Below are 20,159 nucleotides of genomic sequence, written 5' to 3'. Positions count from 1 at the left end.
AAACACCAGAACTTGCCTAGAGATCCTGGCTAGGCTGCTGATCAACTGAACGCTGTCTCCGTGTCATTCCTTCTTCGCCAACTCCGTCCACACCTTTGGGGACCCCTGGACCTGCTGGGGTTGGACCCCAGCATGCCCTGACCAGGAATCAAACCATGACCACCCGGTTCATAGGTTGACGCTCAACCACTGAGCCACACAGGCCGGGCTATATCACCATCTCTCGATCTCAGCACTATGAACATTTGGGGCCAGATAACTCTCTGTGGTGGGGGCCCGTCTGTGCATTGCAGAACTTTAGCAGCACCCCAGCCCTCTACCCACTAGATGCCAGCGACACCCCTAATGGTAGCCACGGAAACATCTGCAAACATCGCTGTAGGTCCCCAGGGAACAGGTTGCAGCCGCTGGAGAGCCACCGCCCTGGGTGATGTTTCCCTTTGTTTTTAGCATATCTGCCCATTTTCAGTTGTGTTTTTTTCCTAAAATAAACATAACGTACTTTAATCGTGTAAAAAAATTCAGTGTTTCTTAATGTCCCATTGCCTGTGCTGTCAAAAAAAACACACTCAGATGAAAAGATGTTCATATGTATAGTAAGTAAACTAACTTTATTATAATTTTAAAATAAGTATTAAAAAATACATACAAAGGCCTCCCAGCCGTCCGTATTCCTCATGAGGCTTTCAGATAGCCACAACGTTTAAACTAGGCATTCTGAGCATAAGTACACACCTTCACGAAGAATTCTACATGTAGGAGAGGCTTTACAAATATGGTTAATCTCCACAGGGTCACTCGTAAAAGCAAAAAGTGATAGACACTAAAGCCAGCACTAGGAAACCGAGTCAGTCATAGCATATTCCCTGGCCAGACTATGTACAGCATTAACAGGACACTTACAGAGCACGGGTAGCAACGGGAGAGCGGGCTACGGAGGTCGGTAAGTGGGGGAAATGTGCACAAAATTGGCGCTGTCGCATCGCCACTGGCAAGTGGGACCGTAGCAGCGATGAAAAGCATCGCAGCGCCCACAGCTAAGTCACACCGAGACGTCAGAGTGGCTGTCTGCTTCCCAGTGGCATTCTGGGTGGTTCCTGTCTCTCTGGTCTTCTGGCCTGTCCAAACATTCTATAAAAAGCATGTGTGTGCTCACAGTGAGAGAGAAGACAGTAAAATGGGTATTTTTAAAAACTTCACAATGATCACAAACGAAAATGTGCCAAGATCCAGGTAAGAAATATGTCCTTAGATGGATCGAGGCACGAATTTCCATCCATAAAAATAACTTTGTTAGAAAATTGAACACATGCAGAAAGTACAATAGAGAGCAAATGTGATCGGATCGACATTCGCCAGCTCCGGGGAGGGTGCAATCTATGGGGTGACTAGCCTACGCAGATGGTCGGCAAAAGGCTGAATGCAGTAACAGGACGAATGGCAAACACAGGGTGGTTTTTATGAAAAACAAACTGGATAAACATTTTTCCAACCGAGGATCACATTCTTCAAAAACAGAGGCCCTCGTTTAGAAGGAGATAAAATGGGCTTTGACTAGAATGAACGAACGAGGATGGATTTCAGCCGCCTCATCGATTTTGACCTGACTTGTTGACATTCACCCGGGAAGATGGGCCACCCAATCCGCGAGAAACAACCCCAGCAGACAAAAGACAGGCCTGGAACCTGTAAGGCAATATTTGCCCAGCCTGGCCACCCCAGGTGGCTCCGGGGAGCGCCCTTGTTCGCGCACCCCTCGCCCCGGCCTTTTATGCGGACGCAGACTAGATCTTACAATAGACCTCAAAGAGGGAGGCAGCTGCATGCATTCGGTAGAAAATGGAGAAGGGCATGGCCAGGTTGACCACGATGATCCAGGGCTCAAAGCCAAAGACGATTTCCTCCAAGCCGTTGTCATACTCGGGCCGGCAGCCGAAGGCGGGTGGGATCCACAGCTGCAAGAGAAGGAGACCGTGTTGGCCACGGCCGAGGAGACCCCAGCCAATCCCGGGCCCCTGGGCAGGGAGCCTGAGGCACACCTGTCAGTGATGCGCAGCCTCTGCACCAGGGCTGTGCGGTCCCCAATGTGCCTTCCTTTCCCGAGTCTTCAGGGCTTGGCTCCTGCCTCTCTCTCTATCAGGGACACCTGGCTTCCCTCTGCTAAACCCTACCGTCCTCCAAGTCCTGAGACACCACCTCACCCAGGAAGCCCTCCTGGATGTAACCAGTCTGGACAGGAACTCCCTCTGTGCTCCCGGGGCCCCCAATGTTTACCTACAGCAGAGGCTGCCTGTTGGTCTCACCCTCCTGCACGAACCTACACTGGCGCTTGGAGACCCCAGCCACACAGGTCTGGGCTGTGAGTTCTGTGGTCTCCTCTCTGGCCTGTCCTTGGCTGAGAGAGGCGGCCCAGACCCTGCCCGCATCCTCCTGGTCAGGGGGAGGCGCACCTGCTTTGGAGCCTGACGAGTTCATTCTACTCATGCTACTTCTGGGCTACAACTTCTTCAAGCCTCAGTTTCCTCATCTGTAAGATGGGAATGCTAACACCTGTCTCGGAGGCTCCGATGAGAATACAATGGCAACTAATTTGCAAAAACTATTATTTTTGTTGCTCATGGTCCCTCTCTTCGGTCTCCCTGTCCTTGTTCCTCTGCACCCACCCCGCCCCCCGCCCCCACTTAAATGTCAGGCTCCGTCTGCTTCTCGGTCCCACCGCCCGCCCCCGTAGCTCTCCCTTCCATGCGGTGCAGGCAGCCTCTCGAATGACCCCTGGGACTCCCCTCCTGGGAGTCACAGCCTCATGAGCCCCGCCCCCCTCATGTTGTGCTGAACCTAGGGACTCGCTTCCAACAAACAGAAAAAGACAAAGTGAGGGGGTCACTTCTGGGATTAGGTTACGAGGACCCTGGGACCCGCCTCACTCATCCCTTCTTGCAAGAGAGGAAGCGGCTGCTGCGTGGTGACTGGCCTACAGAGAGGCCACGTGGCCAGGACCCGAGGGAGGTCTCGGGCCCGCCGTCAGCAAGGATCTGCGTCCTGCCAGCAGCCACACAGGTGGGTTGGAAACGGTCCCCTCCCCACCCCACGGTCAAGCCTTGCAGTGATCGCAGCCCGGCCGGCAGCTGGACTGCCCCCGTGAGGGGCCCTGAGCAGAGGCGCCCAGCGAGGGTTGGATTCCTGACCCAGAGACACCCTGGAAAACAATGTGGGTGCGTTTACGTTGCCGAGTGTGGGGGTCATTTCGTGCGCAGCAGTAGGTTCTAGGGACCCGGGAGGATGCGGGGCCTGGGGAAGGAGGGGGCAGATTACCGAGATGTTGCAGAGGAACAAGAAGGCTGCAATGTTCCTCAGGACGCTTCTCTGGGTGCTGCCCTGCAAGAGGCGGGGGCGGCAGGCCGGGCCCCGGGCCCCTGCCCAGCTCGGCTCGGCCTCCCCTGGGCCACTGACTTCTCTCAGGCACAGACTTCCGTTGGCTGCAGGTGGCATCTGGCTGCCCAGGTCCCGGGCCACAGCATCACTCTTGAGGCAGGAAGAAGCCAGGGGTGCGTCACTGCCGTTGCAGACCACGGCCACCCGCAGGGCCCTGATGTCCTCGCCGGGCGTGCCGGGCGCTCGGTGCGTGGCCTCGATGATGAACAGGTTCTGGATGTACTTCTCCACAATGACCAGGACGGAGTAGGGCAGGTTGTACCACGTGTAGGCGGGGCGGGCCTCGGCGCAGAGGATGGCCAGGATGGAGCCCCAGGACAGGAGCCAGGAGCCGGAGGCCGTGCCCACCAGGAGGTCCACGTCCAGTTTGCGGGCCGGGTTTTTGGACTCGTCCAGCGGTTGCTCGTCGAGCCTGTAAAGCCGGAGGCCGGCCAGCCCCGCGGCCCCCATGAGCGTCAGCAGGGCGCTGGCGTACAGGTAGAAGAGGATGAGCGCAGACTCGCTCTTGGTTTTGGAGCGGCCGATGCGGATCAGGTACACGGCCACCACCCCGATGGTGGCGGCCAGCACCGCCAGGCCCAGGCCCGAGCCCACCGCCACCCCCTGGAACCGGAACTGCATCTTCCGGTGCTGCCGGTGCTGACGGCTGTCCACCCTGCGCCCGATGTTCTTCCACAGGACGTAGAGCATCGTGGAGGCCAGGATCTGGTACTCGATGTTGAAAGGGTAGAGGTAGTAGATGCCGTGGGAGATGGCGGAGCAGAGCGCCGGCGGGGAGCAGTTGCACGGCGGGGTGTGGTCATCCAGCACTAGGGGGAGAGGGGCCACGGGGCATGGACCAGCCGAGGCGTCACGGATGCTCGCTCGCTTGGGTTTCCCCGTGGAATTAAAGGCGTGATTTCACGGCTTATTATCATGTTTCATATCACGGCTAAACTGACAACCATGAACATCCCCAAAAGAGGATTGATTACATGAATCACATTTTGTCCATCCATTGGAATGTTACATTATCAATCTATTATAAATGTAGACATTTACTTAGCAACAGACAAAAATGCTCGCAAGATATTGTTGAACCAAAAAGCAGTTTGCCGCCCGGCAGGAGTGGCTCAGTGGTTGAGTGTCGACCTATGAACCAGGAGGTCACAGTTCAATGCCCAGTCAGGGCACAAGCCCAGGTTGTGGGGCTCGACCCCCAGTGTGGGGCGTGCAGGAGGCAGCCGATCTATATTCTCTCTCATGATTGATGTTTCTATCTCCCTCTCCCTTCCTCTCTCTGAAATCAATAAAAACATATTTTAAAAAAGAATTTCATTTTTTTTTAAAGCAGCTTGCCAAAGCATCCAGAGCATGACTCTGCTTTTGCAAATTACAGATCTACAGATGACAGAGACAGACAGACAGACATAGAAAAGTGAAAATGCTAACAATGGTCATCTCTGGGAGGAAAATGGCCACTGGTTTTTCTTTTCTATTTTCCAGCAAAGGAAACTTTCATGTCCCTTTTCCCAGCTTTACTGAAATACGCTCAACACTGAGAGTCAATGGTGCCGAGTGCGTGATTTCCTTCTAGACGTTGCTCCCCTGTGCTTCTAAGCTCTCCACGTGAATTTGATTTGCATGTGTGATTTTAAAATTATTATTTAAAAATAACTCCGTGGCCGAAACCGGTTTGGCTCAGTGGATAGAGCATCGGCCTGCGGACTGAAGGGTCCCGGGTTCCATTCCGGTCAAGGGCATGTACCTGGGTTGCGGGCACTTCCCCATTGGGGGATGTGCAGGAGGCAGCTGATCGATGTTTCTCTCTCATCGATGTTTCTGACTCTCTATCCCTCTCCCTTCCTCTCTGTGAAAAATCAATAAAATATATATAAAAAAAAAAAAAAAAAAAAAAAAACCTCCGTGAGGGAAAAGCCCATCCCATCAGCAACTATTTCCCTCTTGAGACCATCTGATGCTGACAGGTGGGGCGTAAGACAGCACCTCCAGCCCCAGCGGCAGGAGGGCCAGGCTGCACCACCTTCTGGAGGGCACTGGCCACGTCACAAAGACACGCTCCCTAACCAGGAGGGGACATGCTGGCAGCAAATAATGAAATGCACAGCAACAGCTGATGTGTGATGGGAACAAGACCCAAATCCGGTCCCCGGCCCACTGGGCCTTCCTCGGCCCCATGTTCCTCTCCACCCCAGGGTCCCGGTGTCGGAGTGACAGACCCTAAGAACTAAAGGACTTGGCAAGAAAACGGAAAGGTGTAGTGCTGCGGGCTCTCCCACAGGAGCAAGGAGGGACAGGGAGGGCAGACATGACAAGCCAAGTAGACCTCGATGCAAACTTCAAATGAACTAAAACCAATGAACCCAAACCTACCATTAGACGGCTATGGGTTTTTAAAAGCTATACTTTCAGTAGAAAGAACTAAAGGCTTGTAAAGGCTTAATTAAACACGGGCAGGCACAACCGCCAATCTTCCACGGTTGTACACAAAGTCATGTATCTCCGTGCCGACCTGGGCCGTGCAGAGGGTGACCCAGATGACAACCCTGGGGTCTGACAAACCCTGACTCACGGAGGAACCCTCTCATTACACTCAGCACCCCCACTCACGGAGCCAGCAGGCGGACTCGGGGGGTTGGGGACTGTCTGGCCGACGCTGCGCCGGGCGGGCCTTGTGGTCCTCCAGCCGTTCTGCTGTCTGCAGGCCTCCCGGACGCGCCAGCGCGCAGCGGCCACGCACACACTCACCTATGGTGATGTTGCCGAAGCCCAGGGTGATGAGCCGCTCCTTGTGCTCATTCAGCTGGTGCTTTGACTCGTTGAGGACGCTGTTGGCCCACAGAAGCAGGTTGGTGAACACCGAGTGGATCACCCCGAACCTGTAAAACACACAGACATTGCATACACACGCGTGTGCGCACACACACACACACACACACACAGACACGCAGGCCTCCCTCTTAGCCAGGACCCTGGTTTCATCTGGCAGCTCGGTCCCTGGGTAGGTCCTCTGACCAGCTGGGAGGGGCAGTTCCACGGGAACTACCCAAACCACTGCCTCAGCATTCCGCCTTAACCTTGAACCTGCCAGTCCTCAACTCACTGTCTCTGGGACAAAAAGAAACTGGGTCTTGGAACCAGGGATGCAAGGATGGGAATTTGTTAAAAGCAGCCAATGAACCTACGATACCCCAGGCCCTTTCCCCTCGAAGAGAAGGGGAGAGAACAACGAGGGGACGATGGCAGGGCTACAGCGGACGTCGGGAGAGTTAGGAACGCTACTACTGTTGGTTGGCCAACCCAACAATCACCTTCCGTGCCCTCTGCCTCGTCACCTGCCTCTGACCACACTGGGCCAAGCCCGAGACTTGCTGTCTGCCTCCCTTGCAGCTAGGCATAGCCATGGTGCAGTGGAATGTGAGGTACTGAAAGCGTTTGTTTTCTTAACGAGTAAGATAAGCATAAGAAAGGCAGACTTACTGTCATTCTTCCCTTTCTCCCAGCCTTGTAGACATGGAGGCTGGAGTGTGGGCAGCAATATTGTGACCGTGAAGCAACCAGCATGGGATGAAACCCTAACCCACTGAGGCTGGCAGAGTGGAAACATTAAAAAGCCTGTTCTGGCCCGGCCGGCGTGGCTCAGTGGTTCTATTCCCGGCCACGGCACATGCCCGGGTCGTGGGCTCGATCCCCAGTAGGGGGCGCGGCCGGAAATGTGGATGGAGAAGGCGAGTCTGGGGCACGTCAGGGAGGGGTGGGGACTGCAGCACAAGGAGGGCAGCCCCATCTGGCGGCACAGCTCCAGCTCAGCCCCAGCTCGTTGCTGCCAGACACCCTGGGCTTGCAAACCTCCCCGTTTTTCTAGGAAAGTCTAAATCTAACACCTAGAGGTGGTAAGTGACTCAGGAATGTTTAACGCTTAGTCCTTCAAGCAAAACAGGGTCAAGCTGTATGTGTATCTGGTTCAAACCACTCACTGGCCAGTTTAGAAACGAGGCTCAGAGGCAGAGAGAGGCTGTGTGCAACCGCTCAACCAGCAAGGCTGGGCAGGACACGCCCCTGCCCCTCAGAGTCCCCTTGGAGGAGAGGCACTGGCGGGAAATGCCTGGGTACCCGGCCTAGAGCAACGCTGTCCACACACAGGTAATACAGGACACACGTGTGTGGTCTTACATTTTCCAGTAGCCACATTAAAAACACACACACACACACACCAAAAAAACCCGAAAAAAACAGTAAGCCCGGCCAGCATGGCTCAGTGGTTGAGCACCGACCTATGAACCAGGAGGTCAAGGATCTATTCCCAGTCAGGGCACATGCCCGGGTTGCGGGCTCGATCCCCAGTAGGGGGCATGCAGGAGGCAGCTGGTCAGTGATTCTCTCCTCACTGATGTTTGTATGGCTCTCCCTGTCCCTGCAGGAAGGGCCTGAAGATCCGAGGCTCTGCTTGTTGGGATGGGGGAGCGTTGGTCTCAGAGCTGTACCCCAAGCAAGAGGGCGCTGGCGGGTTCTGTTTGCTCTACAGCAGTGATGGCGAACCTATGACACACGTGTCAGAGGTGACACGCGAACTCATTTTTTAGGTTGATTTTTCTTTATTAAATGGCATTTAAACAGATAAAATAAATATCAAAAATATAAGTCTTTGTTTTACTATGGTTGCAAATATCAAACAATTTCTATATGTGACACAGCACCAGAGTTAAGTTAGGGTTTTTCAAAATGCTGACACGCCGAGCTCAAAAGGTTCGCCATCACTGGTCTAAAGGCACCCCAGGCTCACTGTGCAAAGCACTGGTCCCCGGTTTTACCTTTCCAGGGTTTTGAAAGACTGGATGACATCCTTGGCGTGTCCCCAAAGAAAGTACACCTGGACGGGAATGAATCAGAGAAGCGCACCTCAGCGGGAACCATCGCGATGTCCACACACTCCAGGGGCTCTAAAGCTCAGGGGGAAGGGGTGTGAATGCGGGGGCACCCGTGGCCTCCCTCCCTCAGCATGGCAAGTCCCTCTCCTCATCTCCTCATCGCCTCATCTCAGGGACAGGGCCCTTCCTGGGGGGACAGGGCCCGGGAGCACGGCGGGTGGGAACCAGAGGGGGGCCTCCAGGGTTGGAGGAAATGGTGTCGCGGTAATTGAGGATGTTGCATGGACGCTTGTCCTCACTTCTGTTAACCTGCTTACATCACCCAGTGGACAGTCCCTACCCCTGTCCACCCAGTGGACAGTCCAGAAGCAAATGTCAAGCGCTTCGCGTGAAAAGCAGCCTTAATCCGGGCCAGTCATTCCGCGCAGCCGCACGGTCCCGTCTTGGACGCCCTGGGATACAGAGGCAGCATCGCTGACAGAGGACGTACCTGCACCAGCGTGTGCACTGCGTGCGTGACGGGGAACACGCCCTCGGTGGCTGACAAGCAGTCAGAAAACCCAACGAAGTACCCGATCTTAAGGCACCCGAGGACCACGGTGATGACGGCAAACAAGGTGATGCTACCTGCACGGCGGGGGCAGAAACACACGTGCAAGGGTCACTCCTCACTGAGAGCATTTCCGAGCAGATTCCCGCAACCCTGGCACACGTGGTCAAATGACTCCCGACAAGGGTGCCACGACCACTCCATGGAGAAAGGACAGTCATTTCAACAGACGACGGCGAGGAAGAACAGAGCTGGACCCTTCCTTCTCACAGATTATGTCCGAAAATTAACTCAGAATGAGCCCAAGATTTAAACGGGGAACCGAAAGCCGGAAAACTCCGAGAGGAAAGCGCAGGGGAAAGCTGTACAACGTTGGACTTGGCGACGGTTTATTGACTATGACACCAAACGCACAGGCAACGAAAGGAAAGGTAGGTAAATTGGGCCACATCAAAAGGAAAAGAAAAAAATTGTACAACAAAGGACACCATCAAATACTTATAAATCATATCTGGTACAGCATTAGCATCCAGAATCTACAAAGAACTCCGATTTAACGGCAACAGGAAAATACAACCTAATGAAAAAGGAGCAAAGGACTTGAAGAGACGCTTCTCCAAAGGAAACAACTGGTGAATTACCACATGAAAAGAAATCAGCAGGGAAATGCAAATGAAAACCAGGTCCCCTCCAGGGTGGCTTCTGAGAGAGAGGGGGGAAAAGACAGAGGAGAGAGAGAGAGAGAGAGAGAGAGAGAGAGAGAGAGAGAGAGAGAGAGAGGGAGAATGAATAACAATGCTGGCAAGGCTGTGGGTAAATTGGAACCCTGTGCACGCTGATGTGACTGTAGAGTGGTGCAGGTGCTATAGAAAACAGTACGGCAGGTTCTCAAAAAAGGCATTGTATTTCCCAGCCATTCCACTTCTGGGCACATACCCCCACACACAGAAAGCGAGGATGGGAAGAGAAGTTTCTATGGCCATGTTCCGGAACTTTCCTCACAGCAGCCAAAGGGCGGAGGAAGCACGCCAAGCGCCATCCGCAGAGGACCAGATGACCACACGGGCTCTGTCCACACGGCAGGTCCATCGGACACATGCAACCACGTGCACGCACCTTGAGGACATCATGCCAGGTGAAATAAGCAGACACTGTGTGACTCCACGGACACGCGGTTCCTGAAAGCAGTTACATTCACAGAGGGGCGGGGCGAGGAGGGAGGAGGGCGCTGCATTTAGTGGGTGCAGTTTTGCAAGATGAAAGCTCTGGAGATTAATTGCACAATTTGATGTACTGAATACTCCCAACCGTACACTTAACATGATTAAGTTGGCACACTTGGTCATGTGTATTTTACCACAATTAAAAATAATATGCATATCTAATAAGTTCTACTATTGGCCTGACAAGCTGAAACTGGAAGGCAGGTGTGTGTCCCGTGTATCAGTGTACCCACCCCTGCACATCCGGGGTCTGACAAAGGGTAGACACCCAACAGGCTGGCGGAGTCAACGGCAGGCCCCAGAAGCTTCTCTCCCAAAATGATCCATCTAAGAGCGTCACTGTTCTGGTCAAAACTCCCAGTTCTCTGACCTAAAATCCTGCTCCCTAAAGAATAAAGGGCCCCACTGGCCTGGCGCAGTGGTTGAATGTCAACCTATGAACCAGGAGATCACGGTTCAATTCCTGGTCAGGGCACATGCCCGGATTTCGGGCTCAATCCTCAGTGTAGGGCGTGCAGGAGGCAGCCAATCAATGATTCTCTCTCATCATTGGTGTTTCTCTCTCTCTCTCTTCCTCTCTGAAGTCGAAGAAGAAGAAGAAGAAGAAGAAGAAGAAGAAGAAGAAGAAGAAGAAGAAGAAGGAGGAGGAGGAGGAGGAGGAGGAGGAGGAGGAGGAGGAGGAGGAGGAGGAGGAGGAGGAGGAGGGGAGGAGGAGGAGGAGGAGGAGGAGGAGGAGGAGGAGGAGGAGAGGGGAGGGGGAGTGGGAGGGGGAGGGGGAGGAGGAAGAGGAGGAGGAGGAGGAGGGGGAGGAGGAGAGAAGGAGGGGGAGGGGGAGGGGAGGGGGAGGGGGAGGGGGAGGAGAAGCAGAAGGAGAAGAGGAGGAGGAGAAGGAGGAGGAGAGGAAGAAGAAGGAGAAAGGCGAAGGTACAGAGGCCTATGGGAACTCACAGCACTATCTTCGCAGCCCATCTACAAACCTAAAACTTTTTTAAAACAGAAAGTGTATGTTTTCAGTGATAGGTTAGGGCTGCATAGCGGCGACACGGAGAGGTCTGTGCTGCATGATGTGAAGAAGGGACGGGAACGTTCTCCGAGGTCTATCCAGCGTGGTTTGGGCCAGAAATAAAAACAAAGAACATGCATATAAGAAAGAGACTGGCCCTGACCGGTTTTGCTCAGTGGATAGAGCATCGGCCTATGGACTAAAGGGTACCGGGTTCGATTCCAGTCAAGGGCATGTACCTTGGTTGCTGGCACATCCCCAGTAGTGGGTGTGCAGGAGGTAACTATCCCTCTCCCATCCTCTGTAAAAAATCAATAAAAATATATTTAAAAAAAAAAAGAAAGAAAGAAAGAGACTGGAAAGGAATGTGCAGGAGACATGAACTGGGAACTTGCAACAAATGAAGCAATTAACAAGAAAAACGTAATGAGCGTGGGGACTGACCAATGTCAGCATTTCCAATCCGTCCTCCGGGAGGCGCTTAGCGCCGTTCACACGTTCTCTCCCACGGACGGAGGAAACCGGATCGTGTGTGACATGCTTCACAGCGTGAGAGAGCGAAGGGCAGGGGCCCTCACAGTGAGCTATAACATTACACCCCCCCTCCCCAGGAGCGCCCCCCGCCCCGCTGCCGTGAGCAGTAATGCAATCGCCTGGCTCCTTGCCTTCACTCAAAGCCATATAGAAACATCTCTAAGTCCCATTTTCTTAAGTCCTGGAAAACCCCCGGTGAAACCAGAGCCTTTGTAGGAGGAGATTCAATCGCAGTGCTTTGAACTGGCCGGACAAACGCATAGTTCGTGTTGATTACAAAGAGACAGAGCAAGAGCAGGCGAGGCAGGTGGTTGGGGTGGCAGGTCACAGGCAGCAGCTATGGGGACCTGGCACCAGTCCAGGGAGCTAGACAAGTCCCTTCCCTGCTCCCAGCCTCGGTTTTCTGGTCTACAATGAGAATAGTCCACAGCAGCGGCTCTCAAACTGGATCCTGCATCAGAATCACCAAAGCGGGGGGCGGGGGGGGGAGGGGGTGCGCGGGGGGGGGGGGGTGTTAAAACACCCCTAGCTGGGCTCCACCCCCAGAGTTTTTGACTCGCTGGGTTTGGGGTGGAGCCCCCAAATTTGCATCTCTAAGTAGCTGCCAAGTGGGGCTGATACTGTTGGTCTGGAACCCCACCTTGAGAACCACTGGTCTAGAACATCTCCGTCACTGGCATCTCAAGGGCTGTGATGAATCCATCAGGGACCTTCTCACACTCTCAAAGTCTTTTCTGCCTCCATCCCTTCACCACCCATGGATTCATTCACCCATGTATTTATACAACAAATACTGTGCATCAGGCATTTGCCAGGGGCTCAAAGGTACACCAACAAGATTGCTGGGGAGACAAACATGCACAGGTGGAATGTTGCACAAATTGGGGTGTGCACAGGGCAGACAGATGAGCTGGCAGCAGGCTTCTGGTCTGCCGCCTGGGAAACCAGAGGCTGAGGAGGGCCGAGGCCAGGGAAGGACTGCAGCTCAAGGACCCTCCTCTTCCCACCAAGGCATCCTCGCTTGTCAGGGCAAAAGACAGGAAGATATTTGAAGACATGCAAAACATAATTTGTTCAGCAACCATTTGTCAAGAAACAACTATGGCCGTAACCGGTTTGGCTCGGTGGATAGAGCGTCAGCCTGCAGACTGAAGGGTCCTGGGTTCAATTCCAGTCGAGGGCATGTACCTTGGTTGCGGGCACATCTCCAGTGCAGGAGGCAGCTGATGGATGTTTCTCTCTCATCGATGTTTCTAACTCTCTATCTCTCTCCCTTCCTCTCTGTAAAAAATCAATAAAATATATATTTAAAAAAAAAAGAAACAACTATGGTCCAAGCACTGTCATGGGCACTGGGGATATAAGAAGGGCAAAGAAAGAAAATATCCAGCCCTGGCCAGTGTGGCTCAATGATCAGAGCATCTTCCCATGCACTGAAGGGTCATGGGTTCGATTTCCGGTCAAGGGCACGTACCTGGGTTGCAGGTTCAATCCCCGGCCCCTATAGGGCCATGTGTGGGAGGCAACCAATGGATGTGCCATTCTCACATCAATGTTTCTCTCTCCCCCCCCTCCATCACTTCCGCTCTCTCTAAAAATCAATGCAAAAAATATTCTCAAGTGAGGATTCACAAAACAAAAAAACGTAGCTGCCCTCAGTGAGTTTAATGTTCTGGTGGGGAAGACAGAAAACAAACAAACAAATGAATAGAGAAGAAGTGCCAGGACGTTCTAAGTACACGCAGAAGAGCAGAGCCTGGAAGAGAACTGAGGGTGGTGACGGTGGTCAGAAAACACTCTAGGGTCGGAGAAAAATGTCATCCCTGTAACTCGCCTGACAAAGGGCTTTAACCAAACAACCAGGCCTCACAGTTAGGGAAGGTGAAGAGGAGAGGGGGCAATCGTGAGCAATAAACTTGGCAAATTGGAGAGGCAGATGGGATGTATCATGGAGGGAAGGAGAGAAGGGAAGAAAGGAGGGAGGGAGCAAAGGAAGAAGGGAGGAAAATGGATGATGGATGATGGATGATGGATGGATGGATGGATGGATGGATGGAGATAGATCAATAGATTCATAGAAAAGAAAATAAGATACAAGGCATTAAATCCAAAGGGATGAAGAGAAACTGTCTGGAAATGTGTGATTTACAGGCTCGGTAGAGACTTGTGACAGAATAAAATTGGAGTGGGACTGGGTGGGAAGCAGAGATGTAAAGCTTTTCAACGATCTCATGGGAAGGAAATGGGGGCTGGGGGCAAGAGGAGCAAACAGGGGAGTAAGTGATTTCTAAAGGTCTGTCTCATTGGCCTAGAGCAGTGCTGGCGAACCTTTTGAGCTCGGCGTGCCAGCATTTTGAAAAACCCTAACTTAACTCTGGTGCCGTGTCACATATAGAAATTTTTTGATATTTGCAACCATAGTAAAACAAAGACTTATATTTCTGATATTTATTTTATATATTTAAATGCCATTTAACAAAGAAAAATCAACCCAAAAAATGAGCTCGCGGGTCACCTCTGACACGCGTGTCATAGGTTTGCCATCACTGGCCTAGACCTTTCCACGCCCTGCCTGGGGGCTATGCTCTTAGCCATCCTGTCGGCTGCCTGCACGGTCTGGGTAATCGTGGTGCAGGGCCCGCCATGCCTGATCACCCACCCTCCCACAGCCCAGCCAGTGCCTGGCACCCAGTGGGGACTCAGGCCAGCGGGTGAACCAAAGCAGACCACCGGCTCTGCTCAGCCACCAGGAGGTCGCCCCCATGCTGTGGGCTTGGCTGCGTCTCTGCTGCTCTCTGCAAGGTCTTCAAATCCTTCCGCTCGATGGAGAAGACAGAAGCGAGATGAAAGTAGGGCTATGCCTTCCCTGTCAGCCTTGATGTCACACCCTCTGCTCCAAGCAAGGAGCAGGTTCCTATCTCTTTCTCACCCTATCCCAATGTTGCCAGCAAGGGGGGCTCAACCCTCCTTCTCAGCCCTCCCGGCTTCCTGGTGTACGTAGGGAACAACGCCCACCTCAGGAATTACTGGGGCATTGAAAACATTACAAGGGGTGAGTAGGGGTGTAGGGGGATGGTGACTGAAGGTAAGGGGGTCCTTTCTGAGAGGACAGAAACGTCCCCTACCCTGACCCTACCTGTGAACGCGCTAAAAGCCACTGGGTTATACGCTCTAAATGGGCGACTGGTGGAGTTTGGTGGCTGCATCTCCATAAAGCTACTACGTAAAGAGAATGAGAACTGCCAGGACACACAGATGCTGCACCCTGGACGGAACAAGGAAGCAGGGCGCGTCTGGGAGGGGCTGTGTCTGCGGAGAAGAGGCGGTCACAGTAAGATGAGCATGCGCCTCGAGGCGGGAAAGCACAGGGCAGCCCAGGCGGTGGTCATGAACTTGCATCTGCCTGGACCTCAGGAGGGTAGCTCCTCGTCCGTCCTGGCTGCACTGCAGACTGCAGGCTCCCTGAGCACCGGGACCCGTGCCTCTGTGTCCTGCAGCCCTTGACCTTGTCCCTCCACCCCGTCTCTGCCACCACGCCCCACAGCACCCGCCCCCCCTCATACATGTACTTTCTCACACGTGTGACAGCCCGCTCCCCGAACCCTCCACTGTGCTGCGGGCCTTTGCTGCCACAGTTCCTACAGCCGCTGCCACCCACCCACCACCACCACCCCCCCCACCCCCAGCCCCAGGCTGATCGTCCGTCAGCAGCGCCCTCTGCCCTTCACTTCTAGTCCCTCGAGGGGCCATGAGCAGAGAGCTCCGAGCAGCCCCCTCCCAGGGACAGCGCGCTGCACAGAGACGCAACGTGGTGCACTCGGTAAAAAGCTGACCTCATACAAGAAGTCCGTCTGAGGGTGATCATCACACACAGACACAAAAAGAACTGCTGTGTCTAACGTCCCGGCATTCCAAACGCACTCCATGCGCACGGCTGTTCTCGTCCGTCCCTCCATTCTGTGTCAGTGACACTTCTCTGGGCTTGAGACAGGACAGAAACGAGTAAAAAATAACAATAAACTAGCTCGGTCGACATGGCTCAGTGGTTCAGCATCGACCCGTGAACCAGGAGGTCACGGTTTGATTCCCGGTCAGGGCACACGCCCGGGTTGCAGGCTCGGTCCCCAGCGTGGGGCGTGCAGGAGGCAGGCGATCAATGCTTCTCTCTCTTCATTGATGTTTCTCTCTCTCCCTCTCCCTTCCTCTCTCTGACATCAATAAAAATGTATTTTTTAAAACAACGACCTGTCCCACTTTTAAGAGACTAGACGCAGAGCAGGAAGCGGGCTGGTCACTAATGTGATGGCCCAGCTGTTTCCCGGGTTTCGGGTCAGTGCACACACCGGGCGCAGGAGTCGGCCGGGCTGCTGGCGTTCCTTCCCCACCAGTCTCTGCATTAATAACCCATTGTTTCTACCACATCTTTAAGACCAGGTCAGTATTTCTCATCCCAAGCAAAGAGTGAAGACAGGGCAAATACAAAACGGAGTCATTTTCATTGAGCTGCTGTTATCGACCAGGCAAATGCTGAGGTATGAGGAAACAGCCCTTTCACTTGCCGGAACCAGCCTGAGAACTTAAACTTTTGAACTTCCCAGTGTTGCACTCATGTCTAGATACGCACCAGTCCGCTGCGAGTCAACGTGAGGATATCCATTGGACCTTCAGGTGCCCCCATAAAGGACTCAGGATGTGAGCAGACCTCCTGCCACCCATCCTCCAAAACACAGGGCACCCATCAGCCAGCCCCTGACATCTGACTGACAGCTGTGCTGGACCAAGTCGAAAGCTAACAAGGCAGGCCCGGGCCAGTGTGGCTCAGTGGTTGAGCGTCAACCTGCGAACCAGGAGGTCGGTGTTCGATTCCCGGTCAGGGCACATGCCCGGGTTGCAGACTCGATCCCCAGTAGGGGGCGTGCAGGAGGCAGCCGATCTATGATTCTCTCTCCCATTGGTTTCTATCTCTCTCTCCCTCTCCCTTCCTCTCTCTCTTGAATCAATAAAAAGGAAAAAAAGCATATTTTTTAAAAAAGAATCAATGACAGATATTTTTTTAAAAAGAGCGAACAAGGCAGGGCTGGCTATCCTCCAGGATATAACTTTTACTTTAAGAACTGGGAGCTTTTCATCCTTCGTTGGGACACCTCTGGGGGTTCGCCTACCTGTGTTCTAAGTTTGCAAACGCTCAGACCCTTGAGTAAAACTTCCGCACTCGGCCAACAGAAGCCCTCACCGCCTCGCACCCAGCAGATGGAGCAGAATGGTTCCTGCTCAAGGAAAAGCCTTACAGCCGAGGCCCCAACCCTTTCTCTGGACAACCTCAGCGCCGGCATTCCACGGGCGGGCTTGCTCGGAGCCGCAGACAGCTGAGCCGGCCAGGGAAGCCAGGGCAGAGCTAGGCCGAACCCGTCTTTCCAGCTCGGATTCCAGGGAAACCTCAGACGCAGGGCTCAGGGCACTTCCCTTGGCACCAGGACCTCCGACATTCTTCTGGGATAATTGGCCTCTCGCTTCTTTGAGGAGCCACGGCTCACGGAGAGGGATGGACATGCTCTGCAAACTGTGTTCATGCAACATCTCCCAGCCCCTCCCTGAGAGGCGGCCGGGATTCTTATTTCACTGATGAGGAGACTGGACTCAGAAAGGTGATGGCGCCTAGCCAGGTTGGCTCAGTGGATAGAGCGTCAGCCTGCGGACTGAAGGGTCCCAGGTTCGATTCCGGTCAAGGGCACATGCCTGGGTTGCAGGCTCGATCCCTGGGAGGGAGCGTGCAGGAGGCAATCAATCAATGATTCTCTCTCATCATTGAGGTTTCTGTCTTTGTCTCCCTCTCCCTTCCTCTCTGAAATCAATAAAAATATATTTTTAAAAAAGAAGAAGAAAAAAAGAGGTGATGGTGACAGAGCCAGACAGCGAGCCACGCCTTCCACGGCCAGCACCAGCGCCATTGTCCACATGCCTCATCTGAACGGTTATGTTATTACGGGGCAACTTGCTGAGTGTCTAACAGCCACCATTTAGTGAGACCTACTGTGTGCTCTCTCTCTATTGCCTCATTTATTCTATCACTGCTCAGTGTCCAATAGACATCTCCCATTGTACCATGGCCACCAGAGAAGCCCGGCTCCACATTCTCACTTCCGCTCCTCCCCCGTCTTCCCAATCTTCCGAAATGCAGCACCATCCACCCACTTCCTCAGGCCCCAAAGCTTGGAGCCTTCCAGGAAGGAGGGAGAAAGTGAGAAAAAAGAGGGAGAGAGGAAGGAAGGGAGGAGGGAGGTGGGGTTGGGGAGGGGTGACAGAGAAAGGAAGGAATGCAGGAAGTGGGAGGAGGGAGGGAAAGAGAAAGAGAAGAACAGAAGGAGGGAGGAGGGAGGAAGTGAGGGAGGGACAAAGAAAGGGTCCTTCCGCTACAGGAAGCACAGGTTGAAAGCCTGTGTTTCTAATGTTTGTCAGCCTGTGTAAGTCAATATTCTCAAAACAACATTTCACTTCTATTTGTCTGTTCGATACAGCACCGGATCACTGCCATTCACAGTCACAGAACCATGACCCTCCCTAAAACAGCCATTTTCAGAACAGGAAGTTGGGCCACCCTGGAGTTGGGTCAGTTTTTCTCAAGACAAGATGAACTAGACACAGTCCCTGAGAAATCTAAAATCTCACCCGGATGACAAGGCTCAGACCCGACGCGTCATAGTACAAGGCAGAAACTGGCAAGGACCCATGGCTCCCCGCGGAGAGCGTGGTGCCCCGTGGGAGTGAGCAGGCGGGTGGGGGGCGTTGGGGCAGGCATTCGAAGGGAAGGGGGGAAGGAGAACGAACGAGTGCTGGGCACCCACCTGTCGCCAGCAGTCATTGGTTCCACTTAGTGTGATTCCCAGGCTACAGGGGCTGAAACTAGCGGGTGGGCAGATGAGGGGGTCACCCAAGGAAAGTGGAAGGCGCGCTCTCCGTGAGATCTGCACATGAGCATTTGAGCCTGTGTTCGGGGTGTGGACCTGCCTCTCCCGTGATGGCTTCTCAGGCAGGGGCCTTCTCCACAGACACCCACTGCCTCCCCTTGGACCCGCATCATGTCTATCTCCCTGTCACGGGCGAGAGCTCCGGGAGCCATGAGGAGGGTTCCCATCTTGAGGAAGTTTCCATCGATATGTTGTGAGTCCCCAGCAGGTGCTTCTACCCCCACCGCCTGAGCTTTACCTGCTCGTCCATACGTCATCCACCCACCTGCATTTTCCCAGCACCTACTCTGTGCCAGGCCCTGAATGGCTCCAGGACTAAGAGACGAACATCACAGCTCTCCCCTCTGGTAGAGGGGACAAGAGTGTCAACAGGTGGAACAGTGTCCACCCAGGGCACAGCCAGGTCAGAACCTCAAAGGTGGGGATAGGTTGGGAACACATCACTGGGGAGGAAGGGGAGGGGGTGGGGGGAAGGGCATTCCAGGAGGAGGGAACAGAATATGCGCAGTCATGGAAACATGCAATATTGTGACAGGACCTAAAACCTCTGAGACGGGAGCACTGGGTTAAAACTAAGGAACTCATCTGGTGCCCTAGCAGGTTTGGCCCAGTGGATAGAGCGCTGGTCTGCGACTGGGAAGGGTCCTGGGTTCAATCCCGGTCAAGGGATGTACCTCAGTTGCAGTTCTCTGGCCCTGGGCGGGGTGCGTGCAGGAGGCAACCAATTGATATGTGTCTCTCTCACATCAATGTTCCCCTCTGTCTCTCCCTCCTTTCCACTCTCTCTAAAAAGATCAATGGAAAATATCCTGGGATGAGGATTAACCAAAATAATAATAATACCACTATTATTATTATTATTAGTATTATTATTATTATTATTATTATTATTATTATTATTGAATGCCAGAACGGGGAGCGTGGTGTTCATCCTGGGGTCAGTGGAAGCTCTAACAATGGGATGCAAGGCAAGAGCCTGCAGGTGCAGGGAGGAGGCTACTGCAGCCATCCAGGCTTCCCCAAGAAAGGCGGCGCCCGGAGGGCAGGGAGGGCAGGCTGGGAGAGCCAGGAAGATGCACAGAAGACAGAAAAGAGAAAAAGGCAGCGGGGAGGGGGAAGGGCACGGAGTGAGCAGGCCTCCCTCCCGGACTCACCGCGGAGCCAGCGCGCGCCGGCGTGCGTGTCCTTGAGGCGGACGAGGCCGCGGTGCGCGGCGCGGCGGCCCACGTACCACAGCATCCACAGCAGCTGCAGCAGCATGAGCGCCGTCAGCACGCACAGCAGGTGGCTCTTGCCCACGCCCGCGGCGTGCACGGCCCAGGCCAGCAGCAGCAGCAGCCCCGCCACGAACACGATCAGCCCGTACTGGCTGCTGCGCGCCTCGGCCAGCTTCTGCGGGACGCAGCTGCGGGTGGCGCCCCGCCGCGGGGCCGGGGACCCGGGGGACCCCCGAGACCCAGGGGCCAGAATCTGAGATGGCGGGCAGAGCGCGGGCTCCGACGACCTTCTGTCTGGGGCGCTCCGTGCCGCCCGGGGAGAGGGAGGCGCCCCCTGGCCCTCGGGCATCCTTGAGTGGCTGCGGCC

At 54.1% G+C, this 20,159-nt stretch overlaps 1 protein-coding gene across 1 annotated transcript; it reads right to left on the bottom strand.

Moving 5' to 3' along the window:
• Positions 1–661: 661 nt before the first annotated feature.
• On the bottom strand, positions 662–20,159 carry OTOP1 (otopetrin 1). The gene is made up of 6 exons (XM_036328835.1): positions 19,730–20,159; positions 8,791–8,927; positions 8,244–8,302; positions 6,181–6,311; positions 3,313–4,241; positions 662–1,955 (listed from the first exon to the last, which is right to left on the bottom strand). Exons 1-6 carry the CDS (start codon positions 20,139–20,141, stop codon positions 1,785–1,787), a joined length of 1,839 nt encoding a protein of 612 aa, XP_036184728.1. The 5' UTR covers positions 20,142–20,159; the 3' UTR covers positions 662–1,784.

This window comes from Myotis myotis, unplaced genomic scaffold (assembly GCF_014108235.1).
Source record: "Myotis myotis isolate mMyoMyo1 unplaced genomic scaffold, mMyoMyo1.p scaffold_m19_p_1, whole genome shotgun sequence".
Classification (NCBI taxonomy): domain Eukaryota; kingdom Metazoa; phylum Chordata; class Mammalia; order Chiroptera; family Vespertilionidae; genus Myotis; species Myotis myotis.
Note: the sequence above shows the minus strand (reverse complement) of the source record. Positions and strands in the feature narration are given on the sequence as shown.